Genomic DNA, 26,372 nt, shown 5'->3' on the forward strand with positions numbered 1-26,372 from the left:
CCCAGGAGGGTGCTGAGCCCTGGCAAGGATGGTGGGTTCTCCTCACAGCACATCTTTTGACCTCATTATACCAGCACCTGTTCCAGCTGGTTTGTTCTCACTGTCTGTGGCTGAAAGCCAGGCACCTGGGGGCATTATCTCCTTGAGATGCTGGTATCCCCGGCCTGGGAGGGCAGATGTCATCACTCCTGTTTTGCAAGTGAAAAAAGACTTCTTGGAGTTAAGTGGCTTGTTCAAGGTCACAGGGACAGAACCAGAACTCCAGTCCTGATCTGTCGAGCAGTGCAGCCGGCCACACAGCCATTTCCTGCTGGGGCATTTACCCTTGGTTCCCCTGCTCTGCCTTTTAATTCATCTTGCAAACTGAAACCATGCTAATCTTTTTCCAAAATACCCATTCACCTCATGTCAGAAAACCTGCGGTTATTCTTCACTGCAGTAGGATATATCCATTGACATCTCTTCTCTGCACTTTCGCTTTAGTTGTATTGAGGGGATGGGAGGTGGAGGTGGGCAAGGGTTTTCCTCCCTTTCCAGCCTAACATCTCTTATTTCCTATCTGGCCAGCCTCAATCCAGATCTGATTCATCCTCCAGGTTCAGTCTCTGCTCCACATTGATCTCATTAACCTTATTTATCACTCATACTACTTGTTTTTGGTTGGCTTCCAAGCCATCCTAGCCCATTGGACTTGGTATTGGTGGTATAGTTCTCTTTAGAGATGCTTTTCAATGACCTTTTCCAACTCCTCCAAGTCTAGTTGAATTTGTTAGCTCCTTGAAGGCAGGGCCAACAGTGTCTGCTTCTGGGTTGCTGGGGAGGGGGGGTGGTGGGCAGGGTGTGGAGGGAGAGAGAGAGAGTGTGTGTGTGTACATACATATATATGTATTTATTTTCTTTGTGGGGAGGCACCTCTGCTCAGGAGGAGGGAGCATGAAATGGCTGAAAGTGCACCTGGAGGCTCCAGAGGAGGAATGGAGTCTTGACCTGCAGATGTTAGTGCTGGGAATGGAGGTGCTGCTGTACTTTTACACTCCTCCTCCCCACCCCAACCCCAACCTTGCACCTTGCAAACAGGAAAAATGAGACATCGAAGGCAGACCTAGAATGACCCAGGGGACCCAAGTACTTGGCCAGGAAGTGATTTTCTAAGCCTGAACTCCTCACACCACACTAAGGCACCACTCTATCCACTGGCAGTGTGAAGAGGAGACGCCCCCTCTTCTCGCCCCCCCACCCCAAGTTCTATTCTGGAGCGCTCCCGGTTTTGTGCGGGCGCTTTCTGTCCCTCTGTGTGCTTTGAATTTTCCTACAGCTTCCTGGACCCCTCCGCTCATTTGTAAGCTTTTCCTTTTTTCTTTTTGGTTGCGCTGCGGACTCACTTTTAACAACTTTCTCCTGGCTGTCCCAGACGGTCCGAAAGCTCCTCTCTCCTTTCGTCTGCGCTCCCGGTTCTCGGGGCGCTTGCAGCTTACCTCCGCAGCTGGAGCGCAGCCCCTTCCCTCCCGACCCCCGTCCTTCCCTCCCCGCGCGGTTCGCGGGCTCCGCGCCGGGTTCGGGCCGAGTTCGGGGTGGGGGCAGGGGCAAGGAAGGCCGAGCGGTGGGATGGGGCCGGCGCCGCCTCCAGCCTGGCTTGGGCGGGGCCCCAGGAATGGGCGGAGGCCCAGCCGCGCCCCCAGGCCCCAGCGCCGGCCCGCGCCCCTCGGACCGGAGGAGAGGGGCTGGCCCACTGCCAGCGTCTGAGAGCCGGCCCCCTCCCCCGGCCCGCTCGCAGCCAACCAGGCACTCCAGCGGGGCCCACGTGACCTGGAGTTCTAGACAAAGAAAATGTTCAATCCCTCCCCCCCACCTCCCCCCTCCCCCTCTCTCTGGCCCCCTCCGCCCCCCAGCCCCATCGCCCCCTTCCCCTCCCCCCAGACGGGCAGCTACTTACAGAGCTTGAGGGCCGGGGCTCACACCTGAGCTGGACCACCGAGGGGCTGCACCTGTCCTTATGGGTAGGTTCCTGGACGGAGCCCTGGGGAAACTGGGGGCGGGGAGGCGGCAGGGGCCGGTGGGAGGATCTCTGGGCCTGCAGCCCTCTGGGTTGAGAAGAGTCAAGTCTGTCTCCCCGGCCCGCGGGAGCTGGCTGCCCTGCCTGGCCTGAGTTCTGGAGATGCTGAGTTACTGTCGTCCCACCCACTCTCTGCTCAGGAGCCCCAAGCCCCACTCCTCCCTGCTCTCAGGTGGGATCTGGTGGCTCCGGGGCCAGGAAGAGCAGCCCTGGCCTGAGCCTGGGGCAGTGGTCAGCGAAGGCTGGGGGGCAGACTCCGGCCCGTGGAGTTGGGCTGAAGGCAGCGGTTTTGCTGAACTGGCTGGCAGATGGGTTGTTGGGGTTTCCTGGCTGACCTGTGTTCCTGGATAATGGACCACGCTGTCCTCAGGCCGTGCCAACCTTGTGGACTCCCAAGAGGGATGGTCTCCTCTCCTGTGTGTTCCTTGGAGCCACCGTTAGGCCACCAGAAAGAAGTGGTGTTGGAGTGGGAGGGAGCAGTGCGACCCTGACACGAGGCTGTGGGGTGGCCTTATGCCGGCTTGGGATGGCAGAGGCACCAGGAACAGCCCCGGGTCTGCTGCCCCAGCGGGCGTCCGCCTGAGTCTCTGGACCTCTGACCTTTGGCATGGGAAGCAGCCTGAGTCCAGAGGGAGGTGGAGGCGGGACAGCTGCCCGAAGACATGGGACTGGACAGGAAGGCCTTGCCTCCACCAGAGTGGAGTTGCCAGTGGCTCTCCAGGCTGAACAAACTCCAGGCCAAGTGGCCTCCCGGGCAGCCCGTAGTGGCGCTGCAGTGGTGTCTTCATCCTGCCCAGTCTCTTGGCTACTCTGGCCTGGGACCTTCTGAACTGAGGTGGCGGGGAGGTGTGTAGGAGTTGTTAGCCCCAGAGCCCAAGCCCAGAGTTAATTAACCCTTATTTCTCCTATTGTCTGCCCGAGGAGGAGGGTTGGCACAAACGTGGAAGCCCGGCCCTCTCTCACTGCCCTAGGCAAGTCTATTCTAATGAGCCCCTCCCCCACTCAGCCACCCTCTCGCCCCTTCTTCCCCTTTCCTCTTGCCTCCTGCTGCTAACCCACCCCCCCCCCTTCTTCCTTCCCCCACTCCTGCTGGCCGGGTCCTGTTGGAGGCCCCTTCCTCCTCCTCTGCTTGCCAGACCATGCTGGATGCGTGTTCTCCTGCACCTACTGGGTTGGGGGCGCTTAACAGCCATCAGCAGCATCCTCTGACAAGCTGGGGGAAGTTGTGGGGGAAGAAGAATGTTCAGGAACTTGCTTTGGAGGGGGTGAGAAGAGAGACAAAGGGGCTGAGGGGGAGTCAGGAGGGTGGTGGCAGGCACGACTCCCTTCTAGACAAGGGGATGCGGAGGGGGGTGCCCGGCGAGCCCCCCTCAATGCTGCTGGCTGTAGATCCTCTGCCATCTGCACACCTTGTTCTGGCTGAGGGGGCCGTCACCCCTGGAAACTGGGGCTTTGGGTCATCCAAGGCAGCACCCTGGTGCTGTAGATCAGCATCCGTGCCTGAAGTTCACAGAGGCGTGCGTGGTGGAGGGAAGGGAGCAGAGATGGCGAGGCACACTTGTATCTGAGCACATCTGGTACTGGGATAGTGCTGCTGCAGCTGACAATTCTAGAGAAGCCTTCTCCCCCCAGAACTTGAGTGCACACCTAGACACACCTTCCTGTAGGGGAGGAGGAGGTAGAAATTGATTTAGGTTGGAGTGGGGCTGGGGAGGGAGGGGCAGTAACCCTGCATTCTCCTGGCCCCTGGTCTCCAAGGGCTCATTCTTCCAGCTGTTCCTGCTTTGGGGGCAAAGGATGCTTTATCCTACTGTAGAATTAGAGTTAGAGAAAGAACTAGGACTTCCACCCTCAGGTTTTAGGAATTGCTGCAAGAAGCAGGTTTGGTTTGCGGCTGGGAGGCAAAGACTTGAAGATAGAACAAAATAAAATCAATCTAAGAGACAGTAGACCCTTGAGCTGTTCTTAACCTGGGACCTGGGGATCCATGGACAGGCTTCAGAGAGTCCTTAGAATTCCTGGTACATGCATAAATCATATTTTTAAACCAGTCAGAAAAGGTTAACAGCAATCCTTGAGTTCAAACTCCTTTTTTAGGTGGAGCAACTCAAGGGACTGCTCCAAAGTCAGCTATTAATTAGTAGCAAGGCTAAGACAGGAATGTAAATGCTGTGACTTCCAGCTTGGAGGTCTTGTACTCCAGGTAATCTTGAGGATGGGTTTGTATTCACAGCTCTGAACTCTCGGGGAAAGTGTTATTTTGATGATGGGATTTTTTCCCCCCTTGAATCTGGTTTGCTGAAAATGGGGGCAGAGCCTTGAAGTTTGAGGGCCACGTGTCCTAGATTCGATAGTTGGGCTGAGGTTAGGTGGAATGCCCCTCAGAGCTAACTGTCAGGTATTTCATCCTCTGTAGGGTGATGGGAGGGCTTCCCTGGTGGCTCAGTTTTAAAGAACCCTCCTGCCAATGCAGGAGATGCAAGAGATGTGGGTTTGATCCCTGGGTTGGGAACATCCCCATGGAGAAGGAAATGGCACCCCCACGCCATCATTCTTGCCTGGGAAATCCCATGGAGAGAGGATTCTGGTGGGCTACAGTCCATGAGGTCGCAAAGAGTCAGACACCACTTAGCGACTAAACAACAAGGGCAATGGGAATCCTGGAGCAGGTTTTGAAAAGGAATGGGCCTGCGGGTCACAGCTTGAGAGAGGAGCATGAAGCAGTGAAAGGATCGAGGCTGTTCAGATTGGGCGAATCCCTGGGTTTGTCAGTGGGATGGCAGAGAGGATGCCTGGCTGTACTGTGGACTCCCTAAATAACTGTTGAAAGAATGAATATATTGATGGATCGGAAAGGTGCACATAGAAAGAAGGCGTAGAATCTGGTGACCAAGTATGTTAGATATAATCCAGAGAACTCCAGGATGGCGTGTGAGCAGGAGAGCAGGCAAGCTCTTCTGGGTCTTGTGGTGGTGGTTGAGCAGATGGGAAAAGAACGGAGCACTCTGAACACAAAATAGTGATTTCATTGTTAGGCATCACAGCAAAACTAGAACTGTGTGGAAGCCAAGACCAGGAATAGAAGGGGTCGACTGCCCAGGAAAACTGTGGAGAAAAGGACAAGAGGATCTTTTTCTAGACTGGGGAGTAAGAGAAGAAAGGATGGAGCCAAGGTCTGTGCCTAATCTTAGGTGCATGGTTGGTATCTAAACAGAATACTCTCTGAATATAATTGATGCATATCAGAGGGTGGGCAACTGATGATGCTGACCATTGAGGAAGATTAGTTGAGGGCGGAAGATTTCCTAAGAGGCAGAAGAGAAGGCTGGAATCGAGCCAAGTGATTGAGTTCACCTCTCAACTGCAAATCATTCTGTTTTCCACGGTGAGCCCGTTGAGTTGATGAAGGAACTCCTGTCTCTAGCCCCTGACCTTCTGTCATGATCTCCAGACCATGGAGAGATAGAGAAGTGCCCCTTGAGTATCAGATCAAGGTAACTTCCGTTCCTTATTTCCCCAGGCTGAGAAGAAAGCCAAGGTGATCGCAGTAATGAATGCTGTTGAAGAAAACCAGGGGTCCACCGAGTCTCAGAAGGTGGAGGAGGCCAGTCCTCCCGCTGTGCAGCAGCCCACCGACCCTGCGTCCCCCACAGTGGCCACCACGCCTGAGCCCGTGGGCGCCGATGCCGGGGACAAGAATGCCACCAAAGCAGCTGACGATGAACCGGAGTACGAGGTGAGCCGCTGGCTTCTTCACCCACCTCGTCCGGCTCCTCCTGTCCTGCTCTCTCTACCTGACCCCACGTCTCTTGGTCTCTCCAGTCTTGCTCTGTCCATTCCGATGGAGCGCCCTCCCGGCTGTCGTGACCCTCAGACGTCCAGGGCTGGGGTGCTGTGGGGGGAAGCAGGGTGGCAGGGCCTTGTGACCACCCTGTAATGACTTCTGCTCCTTGGGGCTCCAGGACGGCCGGGGCTTTGGCATTGGGGAGCTGGTGTGGGGGAAACTGCGGGGCTTCTCCTGGTGGCCAGGCCGCATTGTGTCTTGGTGGATGACGGGCCGGAGCCGAGCAGCGGAAGGCACTCGTTGGGTCATGTGGTTCGGAGACGGCAAGTTCTCAGTGGTGAGTCCGGGGTTCAGTGGTGGCCTGGGAGGTGGGGATGGGAAGGGGTCTTGGTCCCAGGGTCTCTGGTTTCAGCTGGGGGCATGGTTGGAGTGGGATCATAGGAGAGGGAGCTGTGTTCATCCCCACTCTGCGAATGTGTGGTTGGAAAAGTCCCCAGAGGTAATTAGGTTGCACTTGGAGAGCTCGGCTGCCTTCCAGGACCCTTAACCCAGCATGCCCTTCCACCTGCATCAGGTCCTCCCCGCATCTGGGGCTGGACTCTTCCTTTGCATTCTGTGATTACTTACTGGTGCATCCGGTCCTCTCGAGGGCAGAGGCGGGTCTTACTGTCCCCCACCCCCACCATGCCAGGCATGTGGTGGGTGCTCGATGAGCTTGGGAAGAGGTGCAAACGAGGCGGGTTGTGCCTCCAGGTGTGTGTGGAGAAGCTGATGCCGCTGAGCTCCTTCTGCAGTGCTTTCCACCAGGCCACCTACAACAAGCAGCCCATGTACCGCAAGGCTATCTACGAGGTCCTGCAGGTGAGTGCTCTTCCAAGGGGCTCAGCGGCGGGCGGGGGCGGGGGCGGGCTCCATCTAGGGGTTAGAGCCCAGGGTTAGGCTTGGGCAGAGGGTCCACTTGCGAGGCCCTTTGGCCTCCTCTCCTCACTCGCCCCCTTTCTGCACCTTCTCCCGCCTCTTGCCTGAGCCCACCTTCGCTACTCTCCTGACAGCCTACCCCACACGTGTTGCCCCCAGGTGGCCAGCAGTCGAGCGGGGAAGCTGTTTCCAATGTGCCATGACAGCGACGAGAGCGACACTGCCAAGGCCGTGGAGGTGCAGAACAAACAAATGATCGAGTGGGCCCTGGGAGGGTTCCAGCCCTCTGGCCCCAAGGGCCTGGAGCCCCCAGAAGGTACATGCAGGTGCACCAGCAACTCTGCGCCTGGGCTGGGGGAGCCATGCTTGGAGGGAGGGGGGCCTACAAGGTCTCTCTCCCATCACAGTGGCTCATGGGAATGCTACCGTCCCCGTCTCCCTGGGGTCAGGGTAGGGACAGGGCTGCTCTGGGACTCCAAATGACCTGTTCCCCATTGGCTTGCGGGCCCCAGAGAGTTGGGAGTAGGAACAAGTTAGGGACCAGGCTGTACCCCCTTGTTGTTGTAGGCAGATGTACAGGGGAGGGAGCTGGGGTTCCTTGTCAGCGGTAACCGTGGTCTCCTCACCTGCTTCCCTGATCCAGAGGAGAAGAACCCCTACAAAGAAGTTTACACAGACATGTGGGTTGAACCCGAGGCAGCTGCCTATGCGCCGCCCCCACCAGCCAAAAAGCCCCGAAAGAGCACAACGGAGAAGCCTAAGGTCAAGGAGATCATTGATGAACGCACAAGAGGTAGTGGGCCTGCCTGTGGAGGGAGTGGCCCCTGGAGGGCGTGGTGGGGTGAGGCCGGCATTCAGAGGGGCGGGCGTGGCCCTTGAGGGCCCCTCTAATGCTGCGCTCTCCTCCCCTCCCAGAGCGGCTGGTGTACGAGGTACGGCAGAAGTGCCGGAACATCGAGGGTGAGTCCTGAGGGGCTGCCGGGTGTTGACTCTGGGAAGTCAGTTATCTGTTGTCCACGGGCCAGGCATGAGGGGCCGTGGGGTGGACATGAGGCCCACAGGGGGTGGCTGGCACAGAGCAGTAAGGTACCAGGGAACGTCCGCTGTCGTGGGCCAGGGGTACTTAGAGATGGCTCTGTCCTGTACCTCCCACCGCCTCCAGCCTGCTCGGCACACACCTGCCTTCCCAGTGCTACAATCTTCCCTGTCAGTGTTAGGGGCTAGTCATTAGGGTTGTTGGTCAGAGAAAGCGGCCTCTCTTGGATTTGCATGCGTGCTCAGTCGCTTTAGTCCTGTCCAACTCTTTGCAACCCCCTGGACTGTAGTCTGCCAAGGTCCTCTGTCCATGGGATTCTCCAGGCAAGAATACTGGAGTGGTTGCTGTGATCTCCTCCAGAGGATCTTCCCGACCCAAGAATTGAAGCCACATCTCCTGCATTGCAGGCGGATTCTTTACATGGGGCTTCCCTGGTGGCTCAGAGGGTAAAGCGTCTGCCTGCAACGCGGGAGACCCGGGTTCGATCCCTGAGTCAGGAAGATCCCCTGGAGAAGAAAATGGCAACCCACTCTAGTACTCTTGCCTGGAAAATCCCATGGACAGAGGAGCCTGGTAGGCTACAGTCCATGGGGTCACAAAGAGTTGGACACGACTGAGTGACTTCATTTACTTAAGTACTTCCGCTTTACACCTAAGCCACCAGGGAAGCCTGGATTTGAGCTTGGCCCTTTTACCTTTTCTCCACCTTCTCTCATCTGATGGTCATTAGTGCCTCCCATGTCTGTCTCCCTTTGCCAAGTGATGGTGTGTCCAGCTCGGGGCCCTCAGGGCTGGGAAGGATGGGATCAGGGTCCCAGGCCCTAAGGACTGGCTGCTCAGGGACATCTCCAGAGTGACCCGGGGTCGGGCCTGTTCTCGCAGGCAGGCGTTTGTCCTCATAGCATGCCTTTCCTGGAAGGCAGCATCGCTGCTCTGGGAGATGAGTAGGCTCCTGGGGTGGGGCCACATGCCTCCCTGTTCCACGGGGCCCCTCCCGGACGCCTTCCTGCCTTCTTTTCTGGAGCCAGGCTTTGGCCCCAGGTGGGAGGGGGCCCCTTCAATGACACTCTGCTTCCGCTCTTCCCCAGACATCTGCATCTCTTGTGGGAGCCTCAACGTCACCTTGGAACACCCTCTCTTCATCGGAGGAATGTGCCAAAACTGCAAGGTAGGGCACGCCCAGCAGAGACGAGGCCCTGGGCTGACCACACCTGGTCTCTGGGCTATAGCACGTGTGGTAGCTGTAAGGGTGACTTTGAGGTTTGCTCTTGATGCAGAGTCCTGATAAAATGGACCCTGGGGGTTCAAGTGTCTGACCTGCTGTTGCTTTTCCTCTGAGAGATCTTGCCCCACCTTCTAAGGCCTGGTTCTCGTCCCCAGATGTGTGCTCACAATGTCACAGTCACTAGTGTGAAGTGGGGGCAGGACAAGTCGTTGAGTTAGGGTTAGGGTGCCTCTCCCCGCTGCGTCCACTGCAGTGGGTGGGGAGACATGGCGTCCCCTTCCCAGCTCTGTGGTCTGGGCGGAACCCTGACTGGATGGGTGGCAGGGTCGTGTCTCCAGGGCTGTGTGGAGGTTCCAAGGCGAGAGCCCAGAGGCTGGGTTCACCGCCTGCCTTTGCACTGGCTGGCCTGGGTGCTGCCCATTGGTCTCTGAGCCTCCACGCTGCTCCCTAGAACTGCTTCCTGGAATGCGCGTACCAGTACGATGACGATGGCTATCAGTCCTACTGCACCATCTGCTGCGGGGGGCGCGAGGTGCTCATGTGTGGGAACAACAATTGCTGCAGGTGAGGCCCTGCCCCGAATGCGGTGCACTCCTTGCCTGGCACCCAGGCTTTCACTGCCTGTCCTGCCCAGGGCTGCAGCCACAGCCACGCTCCATCCTGACCTGGGGGTGAGCGTCCCCTCTGCTCCACTGTGCTTCCTTCCAGGTGCTTTTGCGTGGAATGTGTGGATCTCTTGGTGGGGCCAGGGGCCGCGCAGGCAGCCATCAAAGAAGACCCCTGGAACTGCTACATGTGCGGGCACAAGGGCACCTACGGGCTGCTGCGGCGGCGGGACGACTGGCCGTCTCGGCTCCAGATGTTCTTCGCCAACAACCATGACCAGGAATTCGTGAGTGCTGGGTGCTGGGTGGAGGGCGGCTCTTTTCACCCCCAACCTGCCAGAGCCAGAGGGCAGACTCTGCCAAAGCGAGAGCACTGGATTGAGGTCCTGAGCACTGTGTAGCCACGCCTGCGCTGCCAGCCAGGGGTGTGGGGGTCCGGAGGGCCCAAGTGCTCACAGTTGGCAGAGGCCTGCCCCAGGTGTGGGTCTGCAGTACATTCCTGGATGCTCACCTGGCCTGTTGTGCTGGCTGCTAGGATCCTCCGAAGGTTTACCCACCTGTCCCAGCTGAGAAGAGGAAGCCCATCCGGGTGCTGTCTCTATTCGATGGAATTGCTACAGGTGAGAGTGGTTGGCATCTTGGTCCTAGGACATGGGAGCTGAGCTCAGAGGACTGTGGATATGTCACTCTGGCAAAACAGGGTGACAGTTAATATTACAGCTGTTAAAATGTTAGCCTAAGGAGGAAACTCTTGTGTTCAGTGAGAAGTTGAAAATGAGTGGTAAACCAGCATGTTCAGTGGGCATTCCCTTAAATGGGCAGGGCTAGGGGGCTCTTCAGCAGAAAATGGAGCAGTTGTTGGTCAGAGATTATTGAAGATTTTCACAAAACCTCAAAGGACAGACTTGGCCACCAAAGTAAAAACATAGACAGTCCTGTTGTGCTTTGATTATAAGTCACAGTGAAAAACAAACTGTAAACAAAAGAGTCTAAAGAATATTTAAATTGCCCATAATCATATAATTAGTGTTTTGGTATATGTCATTTTACATTTTTAGATTTTAGATTTTTTTTTGGGCTTGTATGTTTATATAATATGTAGATATTAAAATGCATAGTGTTATAACTTGCCATTTCATTTATAGTGTTATGAGTTGTTTTTCACATAACCAATATAGGACTCTGTTATTTGTAAATGCTACATAGGATTCCTTGGAGTGGAAGTACCATAATTTAATAAACCCCTATTGGGTGGTTTACTTTTTTCCTGATTCTTCTGGGCAGTGCCGTAACAAGCATTCTCATACGTGCGTCTTTATATACTTAACCCATTAACTGTGTAGCCAGTTTTTAATTTCATGTGGTTCTTAACCTGAGTCCTGACATCCACCCCTCTGCCTTGCCCCCAGGCTGAGGCTTTTCAGTCTTTAGGAAAGAACAGTCCTCCTCAGAACTTGTCCTAGGACCAGAGGGAGATGGGAAGGCTGGGCCCAGAGACCTTGGCCAGAGGGTGGGGCTGGTCCCCCGGACGGATGTGTGTCTTCTGTACCTAGCTCAGTGCTGTTTGTGTGAACCTAGAGGAGTTCGTGTACAGCTTTGGTTTCCCAGGCTAGAATCTGGAAGCCTCCTTAAGCAGCGTTACATTGCAAGAGGCTGGGCAGGCTCCTTGTAGGGAGGTCTGCTGGGAGCAGATCTGTTGGGAGCAGTGGGGGATCACAGGGTCTCCTGAAGCTCTCAGGGTCTGTTCTGAATGGTGGTCTGTTCCAGCCAGCATTTGTGGAAGGGTCCTGGTCAGGAAGTGTGAATACTGGTTAGCTCAGGAGGAAGCACATTTAATGAGACCACCCACTCTGCCTTGAAGACCCAAGAGAAGGGCTGGATCAGGCATGCGTGGTGTTCTGAGGTGGAGAGGGTGCCCGAGTGCTGGGGGCTCACAGAGGCGGGAAGGCCATCCTGGGGGCCATGGAATGGGGTGGGCATCAGTGAAACCATTTAAGAGCAGGGGGCGTTTATGTTGAGTGTTGTTGGATGGCTGAATTGCAGCCTGATGTTAAGGGCCAGGGAAGGACACGTGTATAGAAATAGCAAAGGAAAGCCCACTCCAGAGTCAGCTGTTGTTCTCCCCTGGTTCCAGAAAGCCCTGGAATGTCCTGTCTGGAATGTTTTCTGAATAGATCCAATTAGGCATGAGACAGCCTCAACGGTAACAGCCTCAGTGTCTTTGTTACTGATAAGTCCAATTGACCCGGAAGTTTCTGGGCAGCCTTCTGGGCAGGGTGGGGCTTGGGCTTGACTCTGACTCACGTGTCTGGCTTGCCGCAGGGACCCCCTGTGAAGACCAGGGTGCCGGGCAGGTGACCCAGTGACTGCTTTTTGCTGGCTGGTACAGGGCTTCTGGTGCTGAAGGACTTGGGCATTCAGGTGGACCGCTACATCGCCTCCGAGGTGTGTGAGGACTCCATCACGGTGGGCATGGTGCGGCACCAGGGAAAGATCATGTACGTCGGGGACGTCCGCAGCGTTACACAGAAGCATGTACGTCAGCGTCGCAGTCCGCCCCTTTCTCCACGTCACTCAGCTCCTGGGCCCGCCCCTTCACGGCACTCAGCTCCTGGACCCGCCCCTTTACCTCACTCAGCCCCTGGGCTTGCCCCCTTTTCCAGTCACTCAGCTCCTGGGCCGGCGCCCACTGCTCTCATCTTCCTCTCCCCGCTTGAACTCTCCCTCCTTCTCTTCCATCTCCCTCTTTTGTCTCAAGAGGCTGGGCAGGTTCTGCTGGGACTTGGGGGGCCAGGCCTTTAGGGCTTGGGCTCCTCCCTGGCTGGTTTCTGGGCCCCTTTGAGTGAAGCGTTGTGGGTTACAGTAGGTTCCCGTCCTCCGGGTACTGTTAGCCACAGCTTCACCAGCCTGCATTTTGTCGCGGTAGTGGGGTCTGGTGGGGTCCTCTGTGAGTGGCCCCTTGCCTTTCCAGGTAAACATGTAGACCTTGAATCCCAGACCCTGAAGGGCATTGGAAGGGTTCAGAGGGCACAGGGCCCTTTTCATCTGGTACAGCCCGAACTACTGTCCCTGCGTGGCTGTTTTCCTTGCTGGCCTCCTAGATGTCAAGTTCAATCCCTTCACTTTACTATCTGGAAAACTGGGCCCAGAGAGCCTCGGTAACTTGCCCATGGGTGGAAAGAGAGAGATTGTGTATGTGTGTGTAGACAGCATACAAGCATCTGGGTCTCTTCTCTCCCAAGCGAAGTACTTTTTTTTTGCCAACTTCACAGATCATTTCTCTCTTCCTTTCCGCCTCTGTCCCCGGACATCAGGCCCATCACATTACCTTTATCCTCCCAGATCCAGGAATGGGGCCCGTTCGATCTGGTGATTGGGGGCAGTCCCTGCAATGATCTCTCCATCGTCAACCCTGCCCGCAAGGGACTCTACGGTAGGTGCATCGTCGCCCCTCTGCCTCCTGAGCTGGCGCTTCCGCACATCGGTTTCCTCTTTGGATATTTCTGCCCTGGGACGGCTACTCCCAACGACCCTGCCCTCCCCGTGCCCGAGCCACACCACTGTCTCCTGCAGACAGCCCCAGCTGATGGCTTTCTCTTCCGACCTCTCAGAGGGCACTGGCCGGCTCTTCTTTGAGTTCTACCGCCTCCTGCATGATGCGCGGCCCAAGGAGGGAGATGACCGCCCCTTCTTCTGGCTCTTTGAGAATGTGGTGGCCATGGGCGTTAGTGACAAGAGGGACATCTCGCGATTTCTCGAGGTATAGCCAGCACCCTTGGTTTGGCCAGCTCACTAATGGCTTCTACCTTGGACTGCTGCTTTATCCCTATCTCATCTGCATTGTGGAGCTGGGGACTGGGAACTTCTGCTTTGCAAGGGGCCCGTTGGGAAGCTCTGGGCTTCCCAAGTAGGCGAGGAGGAAGCCCACCCCAGTAGAAGCCGTGGTCTCACTCTTAAGAGGTGGTATATCAGCGTGGGCTCAGTGCTTGGAGGACCTGACTGTCATAAACAAGGTGGAGTGCCAGACTCCTTGGCTTGGAGGTCTATGTGGTGTTTCCCTGGGGAAACCTTTTGAGATGCCAGAATCAATTTTCCCAACTAGGATGGTTTGTCCTCACTCCCAGGCACCATGATGGGTGCTTTATGCCACCTGGGAAGAAAACATGGTTTATCTCAGTTTTTACTTAACGTAATGTGGGTCCCAACTTGGCTGAGCCCAGTTTGGGCCTGTGCAGAGGGTTTCTGGGCCAGAGCCCTTCTCTGGCTGAGCGGTCTGTGTGCCCAAGTCTTGGGGTCAGACCCCTCAAGCTGGTGTTGACTGTGTTGGAGCAGGCGTCTGTTTGGCTCACTATCTGGACATGCAGTAAAGACTTCCAAACTTGTTGGAAGGTACTTTCCCAAAGCCTCCAGGTTAGCTGGAGCTGTGTGGTCCAACGAGGTGGACATCTGCCACAAGTGGCGATTAAACTGACTTTAAGATTCCTCAGTCGCACCAGCCTCCTCAAATACCCAACCATCAGCACCTGGTGGGCCAGTGGCTACTACATGGAACAGTGCAGGTAGAACATCTCCATCTTGGCAGTGTGGACCATGTGTGGGTCTAGAATGTTCCCATGGGAGCATGTGGAATGTAGCTGAGTTTGATTCTGGCTTTTCCAGGGAGCTTCAGGCTGTCAGTGTGGCCTCCTGAGAAAGAAGTGAGAGCCTTTGAGGCTTTAAACTAACAAGTTTCCTGGCACACTATAATATTTGTCTCTCTCCTGTTTTATAGTCCAACCCTGTGATGATTGATGCCAAAGAAGTGTCAGCTGCGCACAGGGCCCGCTACTTCTGGGGGAACCTTCCTGGTATGAACAGGTTGGTGAGAGCTCTGTGCCCGGGTGGCCATGGGTGGGTGTCTGCAGGCAGGATGATGGCACGAGGGGTGGCCAGCCTCCCCTGCAGACCAGCTTGCTGCTCTGCCAAGTTCTTCGTATTTCCTTTTCCTTGAGGAAGAAGGGGAGTCAGGGTGTAGAAAATAACTTGGCTAAGAATCGAAAAACTAGTGGTCCCAGATAGGACCCTTAAAAAGCACACTCTTGACACAGAAGACCATATATCGTGCTGCTGAGTTACAGGGTTGGTTCTCCTGTACTGGTGATGAGTCAGCTGGTCCTTAGTTTCCTGAGGTAAAGCCATGGAGGATGTGTTTGGGAATGGGGAAGAGTGGTGCCCGCCGCTGGGCCATACTGGCTCCAGAGACAGCGTCTTGAAACAGCAGCCACCACACAGCTTAGAGCATCCTGCTCCACTTACTGTTCACACACATTGTTGGCATCAAGTCCTTTTTTTGGGAAGATGCTCTTTGTGTAGGTTGCACAGAGATGTTAATGTCCAGGAATGAAGAAAACTTATTTCTTCAGTGTAATAGTCATATTATAAAAAGACCTATGAGAAGAAACCACCAGGTTTCTCCCCCGGTGGCTCAGAAGGTAAAGCATCTACCTCCAACGCAGGAGACCCAGGTTCAGTCTCTGGGTCGGGAAGATCCTCTGGAGAAGGAAATGGCAACCCACTCCAGTACTCTTGCCTGGAAAATCCATGAACGGAGGATCCTGGCAGGCTACAGTCCATGGGGTTGCAAAGAGTCGGACACGACTGAGCCAACTTCACTCACTTTATGAGGAGAAAATAATTCTGGTTGAGAGTCAGCAGTTCAGAAGCAGAGGGAGACTCCCCCAGTCATGATAATATATTACAAAGAGAAGTATTTTCCAGACTGTTTTAAGTTTGGTTTTTTAAAAATGATTTTAATTGGAGGATAATCACACTATTGTGATTTTTGCCATGTATCAGCATGAATCGGCCATAGGCTTACATGTGTCCCCTCCCTCCCGAACTGCCTCCCACCCCTACCCCAAGTGTGGATTTTAAATCTCCATGGTTTCCTTATAAATTAAGATGAACCATTTAACCTGACCTCAGTCATCTACTATGCTTCTCTGCCAATAGCGGGAGGTTTTAGGAACTTCCCAGTCTCAGACCCATTTGGCAAAGCTCCTGTCTTTCTTGAGGGCTTGTGGCTCGGAAGGAGGTGGGTCAGTGGGAGCTGACCTAAAAACTGTCTTGTTGTCCCCCTCACCTTCCCAGGATGTCTGCATGTTGGATAAAGTGGATTGGCTTGTGTAGTCTAGTATTTTTATAGAGTCACTAAGTCGTCGTCTCCTGACAGACCTTGGGCCTGTGGGGTTTTTCTTACCTGCTTCTTCCAAGCCTAAAATTTTAGAACTCTGAGCTTCCAGGAGGAGCGGAGGTACTGCAGGGGACAGAGTACAAGCACAAAGGGACAAAGTACAGAGTGTGTGTGTGTGTGTGTGTCGGTGGGTGTGCATGCACATGTGCACATAAACAGAGCGGAGTTTGGAGGTGCAGTTTGACTGTGGGTCCTGGCTGGTGGACCACTGTGTAAAACCTCTAGTAAGTAATCCTAAATGTCAGAAAAGGCCATCACCTAAAGTGATACTTAGTGATCTGGTCTGCCTTCTGAGACGTGACACGTTGAGTGTCACGGAATTTTAGTCTTCTGGGGACTGTGCAGAATTTAAATTCTTGTTAACTGTACATGCAAGTACAGTTTGATGAGTGTCATCCACTGTACACACCTGTAACCATCACCATAGTCGAAATACAGAACATTCTGTCATACCAAAGCTTGCTTTGTGATGAGTACTTTTCAGATGCAGTCTATTTTTAGGGAACAGGTTTAAAAATAATTGGGTGTTTTCCTTTCTTGGCAGGCAGGCGTTACCTGTTTATTTGTAGTTTGGGACCACTTTTGAGTTTACCTTAAAGGATTTGGTGCTTGATGGCCCTGTGTCCGTGAGTGGCCACAGTGTCTGTGCCTGTGTTTGGGGGAGTTTGATGGGGGTTCTTTACTTTTCCATGTGAATCAGATGGCTGCTGGGTCAGTGCCGAGAGTGCATCCCTGCCATTCTCCTGGTTTCGGTCGTTACCCTCTCTCTCCTGCCTCCTAGGCCATTGGCATCCACTGTGAATGATAAGCTGGAGCTGCAGGAGTGTCTGGAGCACGGCCGAATAGCCAAGGTTAGCCCCAGCATCAAAGCCCTCTGCTAGGGGTAAGGAGAAGGGCAGGATGCGCTGGAGCAGCACCAGGGCTGTGTGCTGCCTGCGGAGGATGCAACTCAGGGGGTTGCAGTTGGTCAGAGGGGGAGGGTCCGGGGAAAAGCCTGAAGGGCAGGGGAAGAGGTTGGAATCCTTGCTGCTTGCAACCGTTCCTTGCTGAGCGTCACCCTGCTGGTCCTGTGGGAGGCAGACGCTAAGGAGTCTTGGCCAAGATTCCTGGGCTTTTGAATTACCAGGCCAGGATCATCATTGCATGAGCCTTCAGAGCAGATTCTCCTATGATGTGGCAGTTCCATTTCTCTGGAGAAATCTCCTGGGACTGCTGGCACCTCAGGGGTGTCTTTGCACCCCTGGGTAATTTGACATCCTTTTGCCTGCAAATCATTACTCCTGGGAAGAAAAACAGTTCTTAGAAGACTTGGGAAGGATGGTGACTCAAGCTGCTGTCTCTCTAGTCCTTGGTCAGCAGGACTGGAGTGAGGACGGCCCGGTGCCCTCTGTGTAGGAGGAAGAGCAGGGCAACCCTGGCCCCTGGATGGAGCAGGCCGTGTAGGCTTTGGACGTGGCAGTTGCTGTCAGCTGCAGATGAGTGCTCATCTCCCGTTTCCTCTCCCATCTTCTAGTTCAGCAAAGTGAGGACCATTACTACTAGGTCGAACTCCATAAAGCAGGGCAAAGACCAGCATTTCCCCGTCTTCATGAATGAGAAAGAGGACATCTTATGGTGCACTGAAATGGAAAGGTACCCACTCTTTGTGCTGGTGGGGGGGTGGGATCCCGGCCTCTGTGCCAGGCTCAGATCCCCTGCAGACATCGTGTGAGCAGTGGGTTTGTTTTCCCAGGCATTTCCCAACATGGCTGATGCCTGGGGAGGACTCTGCATTGTGAGGCTGGGCTAAAGTGGGGGGCATCTAGGAATCTGTCCCTGGAGCCTTGGCTCCCAGCAGTCCTGCTCAACTCCAAGGAGACACTGCAGCTGCAGAAGCTTTCCTGCTTCACACTGCTCATGTTAGGTTCTTTGTAGACCAAGACAGCATGGGAGCAGATGGGCCTTAGAGCCTCAGTGCCCTCATTTGTGCAGACTGGACTCAAGTCCTCATTCTTGGGGTAACTGCGATTTAGCCAAACAGAGACGTTTAACACACAAGCAGAGCAAGCCGGAACTCCTGACATCAGGCATGAGTTGGGAGTCCTTGCAGAGTTTTCTGTCCTCTAGGGGTGGGCGTGGGAAGATACAGGGATGTATATTTATTACAGACTTGAGATGCCCATTGTGGATCTCAGTCTCAGGTTAAGCGTGTCCTGGGTATGTTTTTCACAAACACTGACTTTGTGTCTGGACTTCCTGTGTGGGTCAGTGGTAAAGAATCCACCTGCCAATGCAGGAAACGTGGGTGATGCAGGTTTGATCCCTGAGTTGGGGTGATCCCCTGAAGGAGGAAATGGCCACCCACTCAGCCTGTGAAATCTTGCCTGTGAAAGATTCTTGCCTGTGAAATCCCATAGACAGAGGAGTCTGGTGAGCTATATACAGTCCATGGGGTTTGCAGAGTCAGACACAACTGAGTACACACACAAGTTTGTTTCTGCTGTGTGGTAAATCTCTCAGCAGTCATCATCTTAACCTGCCTTCAGACCCATAGAAAGTAGCCAGGCGCCTGAGACTTGAATTGGTTATCACAGACACAGGATCGCCCCAGGCCGGCGCTGACCCCTGCCCCTCTCTGCCTTTTCTCCCCAGGGTGTTTGGCTTCCCTGTCCACTATACCGACGTCTCCAACATGAGCCGCTTGGCGAGGCAGAGACTGCTGGGCCGGTCGTGGAGCGTGCCGGTCATCCGCCACCTCTTCGCTCCGCTGAAGGAATATTTTGCTTGTGTGTAAGGGACGTGAGGGCAAACCGAGGTAGTGACACAAGGTTAAACAAACAAACAAAAAACACAAAACACAACAAAACACCAACAACGTGAGGATGGAGAGAAGTATCAGCACCCAGAAGAGAAAAAGGAATTTAAAACAAAACAAACAAACCCCACAGAGGCGGAAATTCCGGAGGGCTTTGCCTTGCAAAAAGGGTTGGACATCATCTCCTGATTTTTCAATGTTAATCTTCAGTCCTATTTAAAAACAAAACCAAGCTCCCTCCCCACCCCCACTACCCCTTTTTTTTCTGGTCAAACCTTTTGTTTTCTACTCTTTTCAGAGGGGTTTTCTGTTTGTTTGGGTTTTTGTTTCTTGCTGTGACTGAAACAAGAGGGTTTATTGCAGCAAAAAAAAAAAAAAAGTAACAAAAAATAGTAACCATACCTTGCAGAGGAAAGATGGGAGAGAAGGAAAAAAGGAAATTCTATAGAAATCTATATATTGGGTTTTGTTTTTTTTTTTTACTATATATCTTTTTTTTTGTTGTCTCTAGCCTGATCAGATAGGAGCACAAGCAGGGGACAGAAAACAGACACTCAGGTGGCAGAGTCCCCTTCCAGCCACTGAGCTGTCTTGCCAGCACCATTCCTGGTCATGCAGATCACAACCCAGCTAGCAGCAGAGAGACGAGAACACCACACAAGACCCTTTTATACAGTATTCAGGTGCCTACCACACAGGAAACCTTGAAGAAAATCAGTTTCTAGAAGCCGCTGTTACCTCTTGTTTACAGTTTATATATATATGATAGAAATGAGATATATATATAAAAGGTACTGTTAACTACTGTACAACCCGAATTCATAATGGTGCTTTACAACAGCGAGATGAGTAAAAACATCAGCTTCCACGTTGCCTTATGTGCAAAGGGTTTTAACCAAGGATGGAGAAAGGGAGACAGCTTGGAGGTGAACCGTTTCCGTGGTGGGGTTTTTGATTTCCCCTTGGTGTTTAACAAGGTGTGAAGGAGCATTTGGGAACAGCGTTCTCCCGCTTCTCCCTGCCAAAAAAAGGGGGTGAGATTCGGTGGTCGGGACCGTGGAAAGCTGAGAGTGGGATCCATCCAGGCTCACGCAATAACCTTTTGATTTTTTTCAAAAAGGAGACTCCCTCAGCAAGATGGCAGAATGAGGGGTCTTCATTCCCAATTTCTCACATTAGCCGAATTGAGGGCTTCTTGCGGTGGGATCAGAAAAAAATCCAGGGTGCGGGCAGGTGACAGTTCACACCCCACCTGGAGCAAATAAAAAAACATACAAAACGTACTGGTGCTCTCCTGTCTAAGTCGCTTTTTGTGTGTTCTTTTATGAGGCCCCCGCCATCCACCCTCTGTGCACAAGGCGGCTTCCGGCCCCTGGAATGTGATGTTTTTGGTCATCTCCAAAGGCTGCAGTTTTATACTGGGAGGCTGATGACACCTTTTGTTATAATTATTCTTATGGTTCTGGTTATAATTACGTTTGTTTTCAGATTTTCTTTTAAGAAAACAAAAACCCAACCCCCCCTCCCTTTAGGTTTCAAACCAAGGTGCGGGGAGCAGGGTGCTTTGAAGTTAGTGGTGGCCCTGGTGCCCTGGCTCCCCACCCCTCGGGCCAGGTGGGCCACCAGGCGTGGCGGGCAACAGCTGATCGGCCGGGGGGTGTCCCTGAGGCCGGCCTTCCGGGCGTATCCCTCTTCTCTTCTGCTTCCCTCCTCTCAAGTCACGTGTGTCAGGGCTGGAGGGAGGACCAGGCCCCTCTCTCCTCGCGTGTGTGATCGGAGTGGTGTGTATTTTTTTTCTAGTACTTGGTCTGATGAAAGCTGTGCTCTTACCTCGAGTCGGCAGCACCTGGAGCCCCAAGTGCACGACACTTGGTTCCGCTTCCCACCGAGGCAGGCGGCCTGGCGTTGGCGGTAGGCAGGGATGGCGTGGGTGGCTCCAGGGTGAGGGCCCAACGGGCAGACGCCTGCCTGAATAGATGGGGTGTAGATATGTGGCATATAGAGATATATATTTTATAATGGGAGGGGGGAATGGCACCTCCTGGGACTGGCAGGGCTGGGAGGTGTGCTTTCAAGCACATGGTCCCATGTTCGCATCCCTAGAAAGATAGGGCCTATGGTGATAGGCGCTATATAAATACATAGATAGGGTCATGTATAAGAAATATTATGTCGTGGGGAGTGGGGGAAGGAGGCTCAGAAGGCTGAGTCTCGGGCCCCACTGCAGATAAGCCCCACACCAATCAATCAGTCCCACACGCACACACAGGAACATGTTTCTATACCGATGCATAACAAATGCACGTGCACACACACACACACACACACACACACACACACACAGCCAGGGAGCTCCCAGTGCTCTTCTCCCCAGGATTCAGGACTTTGCGGAGTCGGCCCTGCAGCTCTTTACCTCTGTTGCCCTGTTTGCAGGTAGACTGTCAATCCCAGAAGTTGCTAGGTGCTGAAGACAGGAAAAGGAGGAGGTTTTCTTTTAGCAGGTGCTCTCCTCTAGCAGGTAGCGTTCTATCTCTTTTGCCCCTGGTGATGTCAAAAGATTCTTCTGTTAGCAACCTGTGACACTGACCTGCAACCCTAGGCACCAGTCAAGTCAGCCCTCAGCTCCCCCTACTTATTCTCCCCCGTCCAAAGTGAATCTGACGTCCAGGGCTGTCTTGGCCAGGGGGCTTCCATTGGAAAGAAATGGGACAGCGAACCTCATCATTGGAATAAAGCAAATTAGTAATTGGTTAAAAAAAAAAAATTAACCAAGCTTTGAATCCTTTGCTCATTGCTCAGGAGTAAGCTCACAGCTGGTGGCCATGGTCTCCCACTCCTTTTAGGGGGTGCTTAGTCCCACACCCCAGGCTACTCATTTCCTTGTCAGATTGGTTTTTACAGCTCTGTGCGGTGATGGCAGGTGGTGATGGTGGGCTCCCCCGGGGCTGGAGCAGCTGGTGGCGGGGTGGGGGGTTCCCTCTGCCCCTCCCTCATTGGAGTCTGTACCCAACTGTGGTGCTCACCCTGCTCCCCTCCATCTCCAGCCAGGCTCCATCTTCCCGCCCGGAGCCCACCAGCACGACTCTGGAGGGCGGGGGAGGAGGGCTGCACAGACAGTCCAAGGTGCTCCCTCCCCTGGCGGCCGATACTAAGGTCTTCCCAGCATGTGTCCGGACTGTCTCTTCCTCTGCGGACCTTCGGGCTCTCCTAGGCCATGTGTCTGCTGCTGTGTGCAGGAGTTTGCTTTTCCCAGTGGCCCAAGTTCCATCCAGGGAGCTTGCATGGGGAAGAAACTTGGTAGCCAAGGATGTGGCAAGCCTTGAGGGGTCAGCATAGGCGAGCCAGCTTGCTTGTTGTAGCTGATCGTTGTTCCTCCTGGTCTGGCAACCTGACTTGGCTAGAGGCCCCGTTGCAGGGATGAGCATTAACAATCGCCAGCTTTTTTTCCAGCCACACCCGGGGGCTTGGTGCCACAGTAGAACTTGGCAGGTCCCAAGGGGACCTTGGGAATGTGCCAACTTGGCCAGGCTGGGGTGCTCTTCACAATCTCCTTCCAACCCCTGGGGTGCTTCTGGGGATACGTTCTAAAGGAGAGCTGTGCTTGGACAGACCTAGTCAAGGTTGTGCGTGGATTAAGGTGGGGGATCATTGGTAGACGCAGTGCAGTGGGAGAAACCAGGAAGGCCTTTGGAAAATTCTGGAGCATGTTCTTGGTGGAGTTTTGTTTCTCTTGAGCAGGCTCATTTACAAATTCTTGGAAAGGAGGGTTTCCAGGGACTTAGGGTGGTACCCCCTACTTATTGCAGGTGCCAAGGAGAGTGTGGTGCCAAAGAGATCTGTGGCTCTGGGCTGGGGGAACTGGCTGGGGTCACAGAGCTGGGGATTGCCTGCCCAAGGAGGAAGCTGGTCCTCGGCCATAAGCTGCTGTACTCGGGGGGCCTCGAGCTAGTTGGTGCTGACCCCCTTCCCTGGGGACCAGCCAAAGTGTGTAGGCTGGGCAGCTGGGGGTGAAGGCTGGTGGGGTCTTGGAGTCAGTGTACAGCCACCTGGGTGTGCCACTGTCCGTTTGTCTTTCTAGACCCCAGAACCTTCCTGCTGTTGAACTTTCTAGAAAGACTTCCCAAAAGAGTACAGGGGGCCACTTTGCATTTGAGATGGGCCTGGGAGAGGTTGGCTGGCGAAGGTGCCTGTGTGGGTTTTTGATGAGTTTGTAGGACACGGATGGGGACAGGCCGACCCAGCAGGAAGGAAGGCTAGTGGACATTGAACTAGTCTCCCCCTACTTCCCGAGCAACTGGCAATTCTGGGGAAACCCCGATGGAAATAGCCCAGCATCTCCAGCACAGGATGGTGTACGACAGGAGCAAGGAAAGGATTCTTTCAGCAGAGCCATCCAGGGAGTAGTCTTAGTCTTCATCTCACTGATGACGTAAGTTATATAAAAAGTGGGTCTCGGAGGCGGTTTTGAATTCCTGTTGTCCTGCCTGGTGCAGAGATGCTGTGGCAGTGGTGTCTTTAAGAGGTGTCATTTTCAGGGAACTTGCAGGGTTAGGGCCATGGGACCTGCCTGGCACCGCGATCTGATCTGACGAGAGCTGGTTGTTACTTGTGGTCAGCAGAGCCCACATGCTGGTGAGAACTGGGTTTCTAGCTAGGCCCTGTTTTGATCCTGGGAGATGAGGAATCTGAATTTGTCATCGGGCAGGGTCTAGTCTGGATGCTTCCAGCACTTGTGGTCAGAGATGACACTGGAGTTTTCCTGCTCTCTCTTCCTCCACCTCTGGAGGGATGGTGTGGAGCTGGAATGGCTCCCCCTCCCCGGCTGTCCCCTGCTGGGGCAAGGATTAACCATAAGTGTTTGGAGGATCTAAGAGGAAAGAGGATAGGTTTATATCAAGAATGGACTCCACTGTTCTAGCAGAAGCTCTTGGATCTTTACGTTTTGGTAAAGGAAGGCTGGGGTCTTTAGGATGTGAGGTCAGCCCCTCTTGCACTGTGTGTTCCAGAGACCCGGCTGAGCAGGCCTTTGGTTGGCCACCTCCTGTTTACTGCTGGCCCTCGATAGTGGAGTCCAGGGGAGAGGGACAGACAAGCAGGTCAGAAGCAGTGAGGACAAGGATGGAAGGTCCTTGGCTGGTCGTGACTGGCTAAATTGCCCTGGCGGAAGCCCCCAGACTCCTGTAACCCCCCTAACTGGAAAACTCCCCTGAGGGGCATGGGAGGGTGGCTTTCTCAACCTCCAGTCTCATGGCCTCCAGCCCTGGGCCCGAGAACATGAGCAGGGATCCGAAAGCATCACCTGAGTCCCATTTCACTTCACAGACTGATTTGGTAGCACAGCCCTAGAATCCAACGAACCACAAAAATACCGAAATTCCTTAGAATACGCAGAGGGAGGAGGTGACTCAACAAGGTGCTAAAACATTTTATTAAAAATATATATTGTTAAATTAAGTCTGCTGTCTGGACAATGACTGTTTGTTTTGTTTTCTTGTAGTGGAGTTTAAAAGAGACTATTATTTTACTCTGATATATTATTATTAAAAAGGCATTTTAACTTTGTACTTGAAAACTAAATGAACGATTTCATGTGTTTTAGCTGAGGCATTGAAGTAGCGGGTGCTTACTTATTTGTGGGAAATCATGTATTCATACTGAAGAATAAACTCCGTAGCTGATTTGGTAATAACTTTTACTGTTACAGACGATTTCGCTTTGACCCCGGCGGGAGAACACTTTGACTGCACATTCCACGCAGCTAAATGCAGGACTTACTCCCCGACCCTTCCCTTCCCGGTCCTCTTTCCTTTTTCTTCAGTTCTTCTTCTGACTCTCTGTTGTTGTTGTTGTTGTTTTTCTTCCTGGTTCCAGCATCCTTTCACCACTGTATTTTTTTTTTTTTTTTTTTTTAGGGTTGCTTCTCTATTTATTGACAATAATAATGTACATTTCACAGTCTGGTTCTGGGACATCGGGGAGGGGGTGTGATAAGGCCCCGCGTGGGTCCCCACCGCCACGCCCCCGTGTCCTGTTGTATCTCTGTGTAAGTGATGCTCGTGACATAGCTGTTATGAAATAATTATAAAGAGGTCAGTGCGTACAGCAGATGTAGAAAGTCTGTCAATTCCGCCTTCATCACATTTTTTTTTTTGTGCCCAGAAGAATATAATAAAGCTCCTTTCTAATGTACTTGTGCTGGAGAACACTTGAATAAATGGACTGTTTTTGTGCAAAAAGAAAAACGGAAAAAGCACCGTAATAATGTCCTTTTGTCTTGCGTCTCCTTCCCCCTGACATGACTGTTCTCAGCCTTCCCCAGAGAGGTTTAAGTGCCCCAATCGGGAGGTCCTAGCTTTGGGTTTCGACAGTGCAGTTCCTCCCTTTAAGACATCACCTGCATGAACATTCGATAAGGATTGTAAACCAGATGCAAAAAAGGGTGGTTTGATTGACTGGAAGGTCAAAGATCAGTTAGTGAGGCGCAGTTGCTAGAAAAGCAAATTCTGTCCAAGGCTGAGCGGGGAAGACAATCATCAGAGGGGTCACAGGGCTTTGGTCATGGGCACTGTTCCCCTCTCTTTGGGTTTTTGCCCCCAAACACAGGGGCATCCAGAAGAGAGCAGCGGTGTGGCGGACAGTTTGGACTGGGCAATGGACCCTGCGAGACACAGGCGTTTGGCCTGAAAAAGGGAGAATTGAGGGATGAGTGCAGACAGTGACAGGGCGAGCCCCGGGGGTGGGGTGATGCGGGGTCGGTCTATGTGGCAGGTGGAAGAGGGGCCTGTAGGCAGAGGTTTGAGCTCAGCGTAGGGAGATCCTGTCTCACGCCTGGCCAGCAGTACTAGGGCTGCTGTGAGTGCAGCAAACCTGGTTGATGAAGAGGTGCTGAACAGCCACTGGGGCTCGTGCTGGGCTTCCCCAAGACCCCGAGTCTGGGTTCTTCTGGCTGACCCGTCTCTCCTCAGCACTGTCTTGCTAGAAGACAGTGCCTTGTGGTTGGAAGAGCCTGTCCACACACGACATCCCTTTGTCCTCATGATTCTTTGCCTGACGGCCACTAGTTCCCTATCCTCCCATCTAAGAGACTGATCTGAACACACAGAAGAATCGGGCTTTTCCCATCACATCTCCTCCCTAAGACCCCCATTTCATGCTGCACTTCCATCCTAAGCGCCAAGCAGATCCAGCCAACGGTTTCTTCTCTTAAGGGAGGGCTATTCAAGGTTTCTTTCCTACATTAGATTTTGGGGGAGGTTTAGGACGGCACCACTTTGCTGGTAGCTTTGAAAGAAATTATAAGGGGAAATTTAGAGAAAAAGAAAATAACAGGCTTCCCCCCAACCCCATGGGCACTTTTTATTTTCTTTACAAAATTGTAAATGTGTATTTAACTTCTACTTTTCTCTCATACTTTTCAGTGTTGATGTAGAATTCTTTTTTTAAAAATGGCTGCATGGCATTTTCTTGTTGGATGTTTGTTTATATATATATATATACATATGCATTTTATTTTAGCTATAAATAGAGCTGCAATAAATATCTTTATATGTTGGCTTTTCCCCCCTATATTTTGTATTTTTTTCTTTTAAGATACATTCCCAGAAATGAAATTTACTGGGGCAAAGTAGATGAATGTGGTGGTTGGATCCTGACATGTTTGCCTGAGTGTCCGCCCAATCCTCAGCTCTGAGACTCGGAGTTCAGAAGGAAACAAATGTAGTCTTT

General features: G+C 53.1%; 1 protein-coding gene across 18 annotated transcripts in view; it reads left to right on the forward strand.

The window, feature by feature from the left end:
* The window catches only part of DNMT3A (DNA methyltransferase 3 alpha), a 103,377-nt gene extending 77,477 nt beyond the window's left edge, over window positions 1-25,900 (forward strand). For 10 of the 18 annotated variants that reach the window (XM_059891032.1, XM_059891034.1, XM_059891039.1 and 7 more), the window contains 19 exons: window positions 5,574-5,789; window positions 6,016-6,174; window positions 6,591-6,698; window positions 6,915-7,071; window positions 7,399-7,548; window positions 7,671-7,715; window positions 8,880-8,959; window positions 9,468-9,580; window positions 9,725-9,908; window positions 10,157-10,241; window positions 12,011-12,156; window positions 12,964-13,054; window positions 13,233-13,381; window positions 14,393-14,478; window positions 16,635-16,704; window positions 17,367-17,485; window positions 18,485-18,622; window positions 20,448-20,558; window positions 24,352-24,897. In XM_059891032.1, the coding sequence (XP_059747015.1) occupies window positions 5,574-5,789; window positions 6,016-6,174; window positions 6,591-6,698; window positions 6,915-7,071; window positions 7,399-7,548; window positions 7,671-7,715; window positions 8,880-8,959; window positions 9,468-9,580; window positions 9,725-9,908; window positions 10,157-10,241; window positions 12,011-12,156; window positions 12,964-13,054; window positions 13,233-13,381; window positions 14,393-14,478; window positions 16,635-16,704; window positions 17,367-17,485; window positions 18,485-18,622; window positions 20,448-20,558; window positions 24,352-24,388 (2,244 nt within the window). In that variant the 3' untranslated portion in view covers window positions 24,389-24,897. Of the gene's footprint in view, window positions 1-1,894; window positions 1,998-3,774; window positions 4,777-5,573; window positions 5,790-6,015; window positions 6,175-6,590; window positions 6,699-6,914; window positions 7,072-7,398; window positions 7,549-7,670; window positions 7,716-8,879; window positions 8,960-9,467; window positions 9,581-9,724; window positions 9,909-10,156; window positions 10,242-12,010; window positions 12,157-12,963; window positions 13,055-13,232; window positions 13,382-14,392; window positions 14,479-16,634; window positions 16,705-17,366; window positions 17,486-18,484 lie in introns of those variants that run through there. The other 8 variants (XM_024998363.2, XM_059891041.1, XM_059891044.1 and 5 more) reach the window with 7 other exon arrangements.
* The last annotated feature ends 472 nt before the right edge of the window (window positions 25,901-26,372 follow it).

The sequence above is a fragment of the Bos taurus genome, chromosome 11 (assembly GCF_002263795.3).
Source record: "Bos taurus isolate L1 Dominette 01449 registration number 42190680 breed Hereford chromosome 11, ARS-UCD2.0, whole genome shotgun sequence".
Classification (NCBI taxonomy): Eukaryota; Metazoa; Chordata; class Mammalia; order Artiodactyla; family Bovidae; genus Bos; species Bos taurus.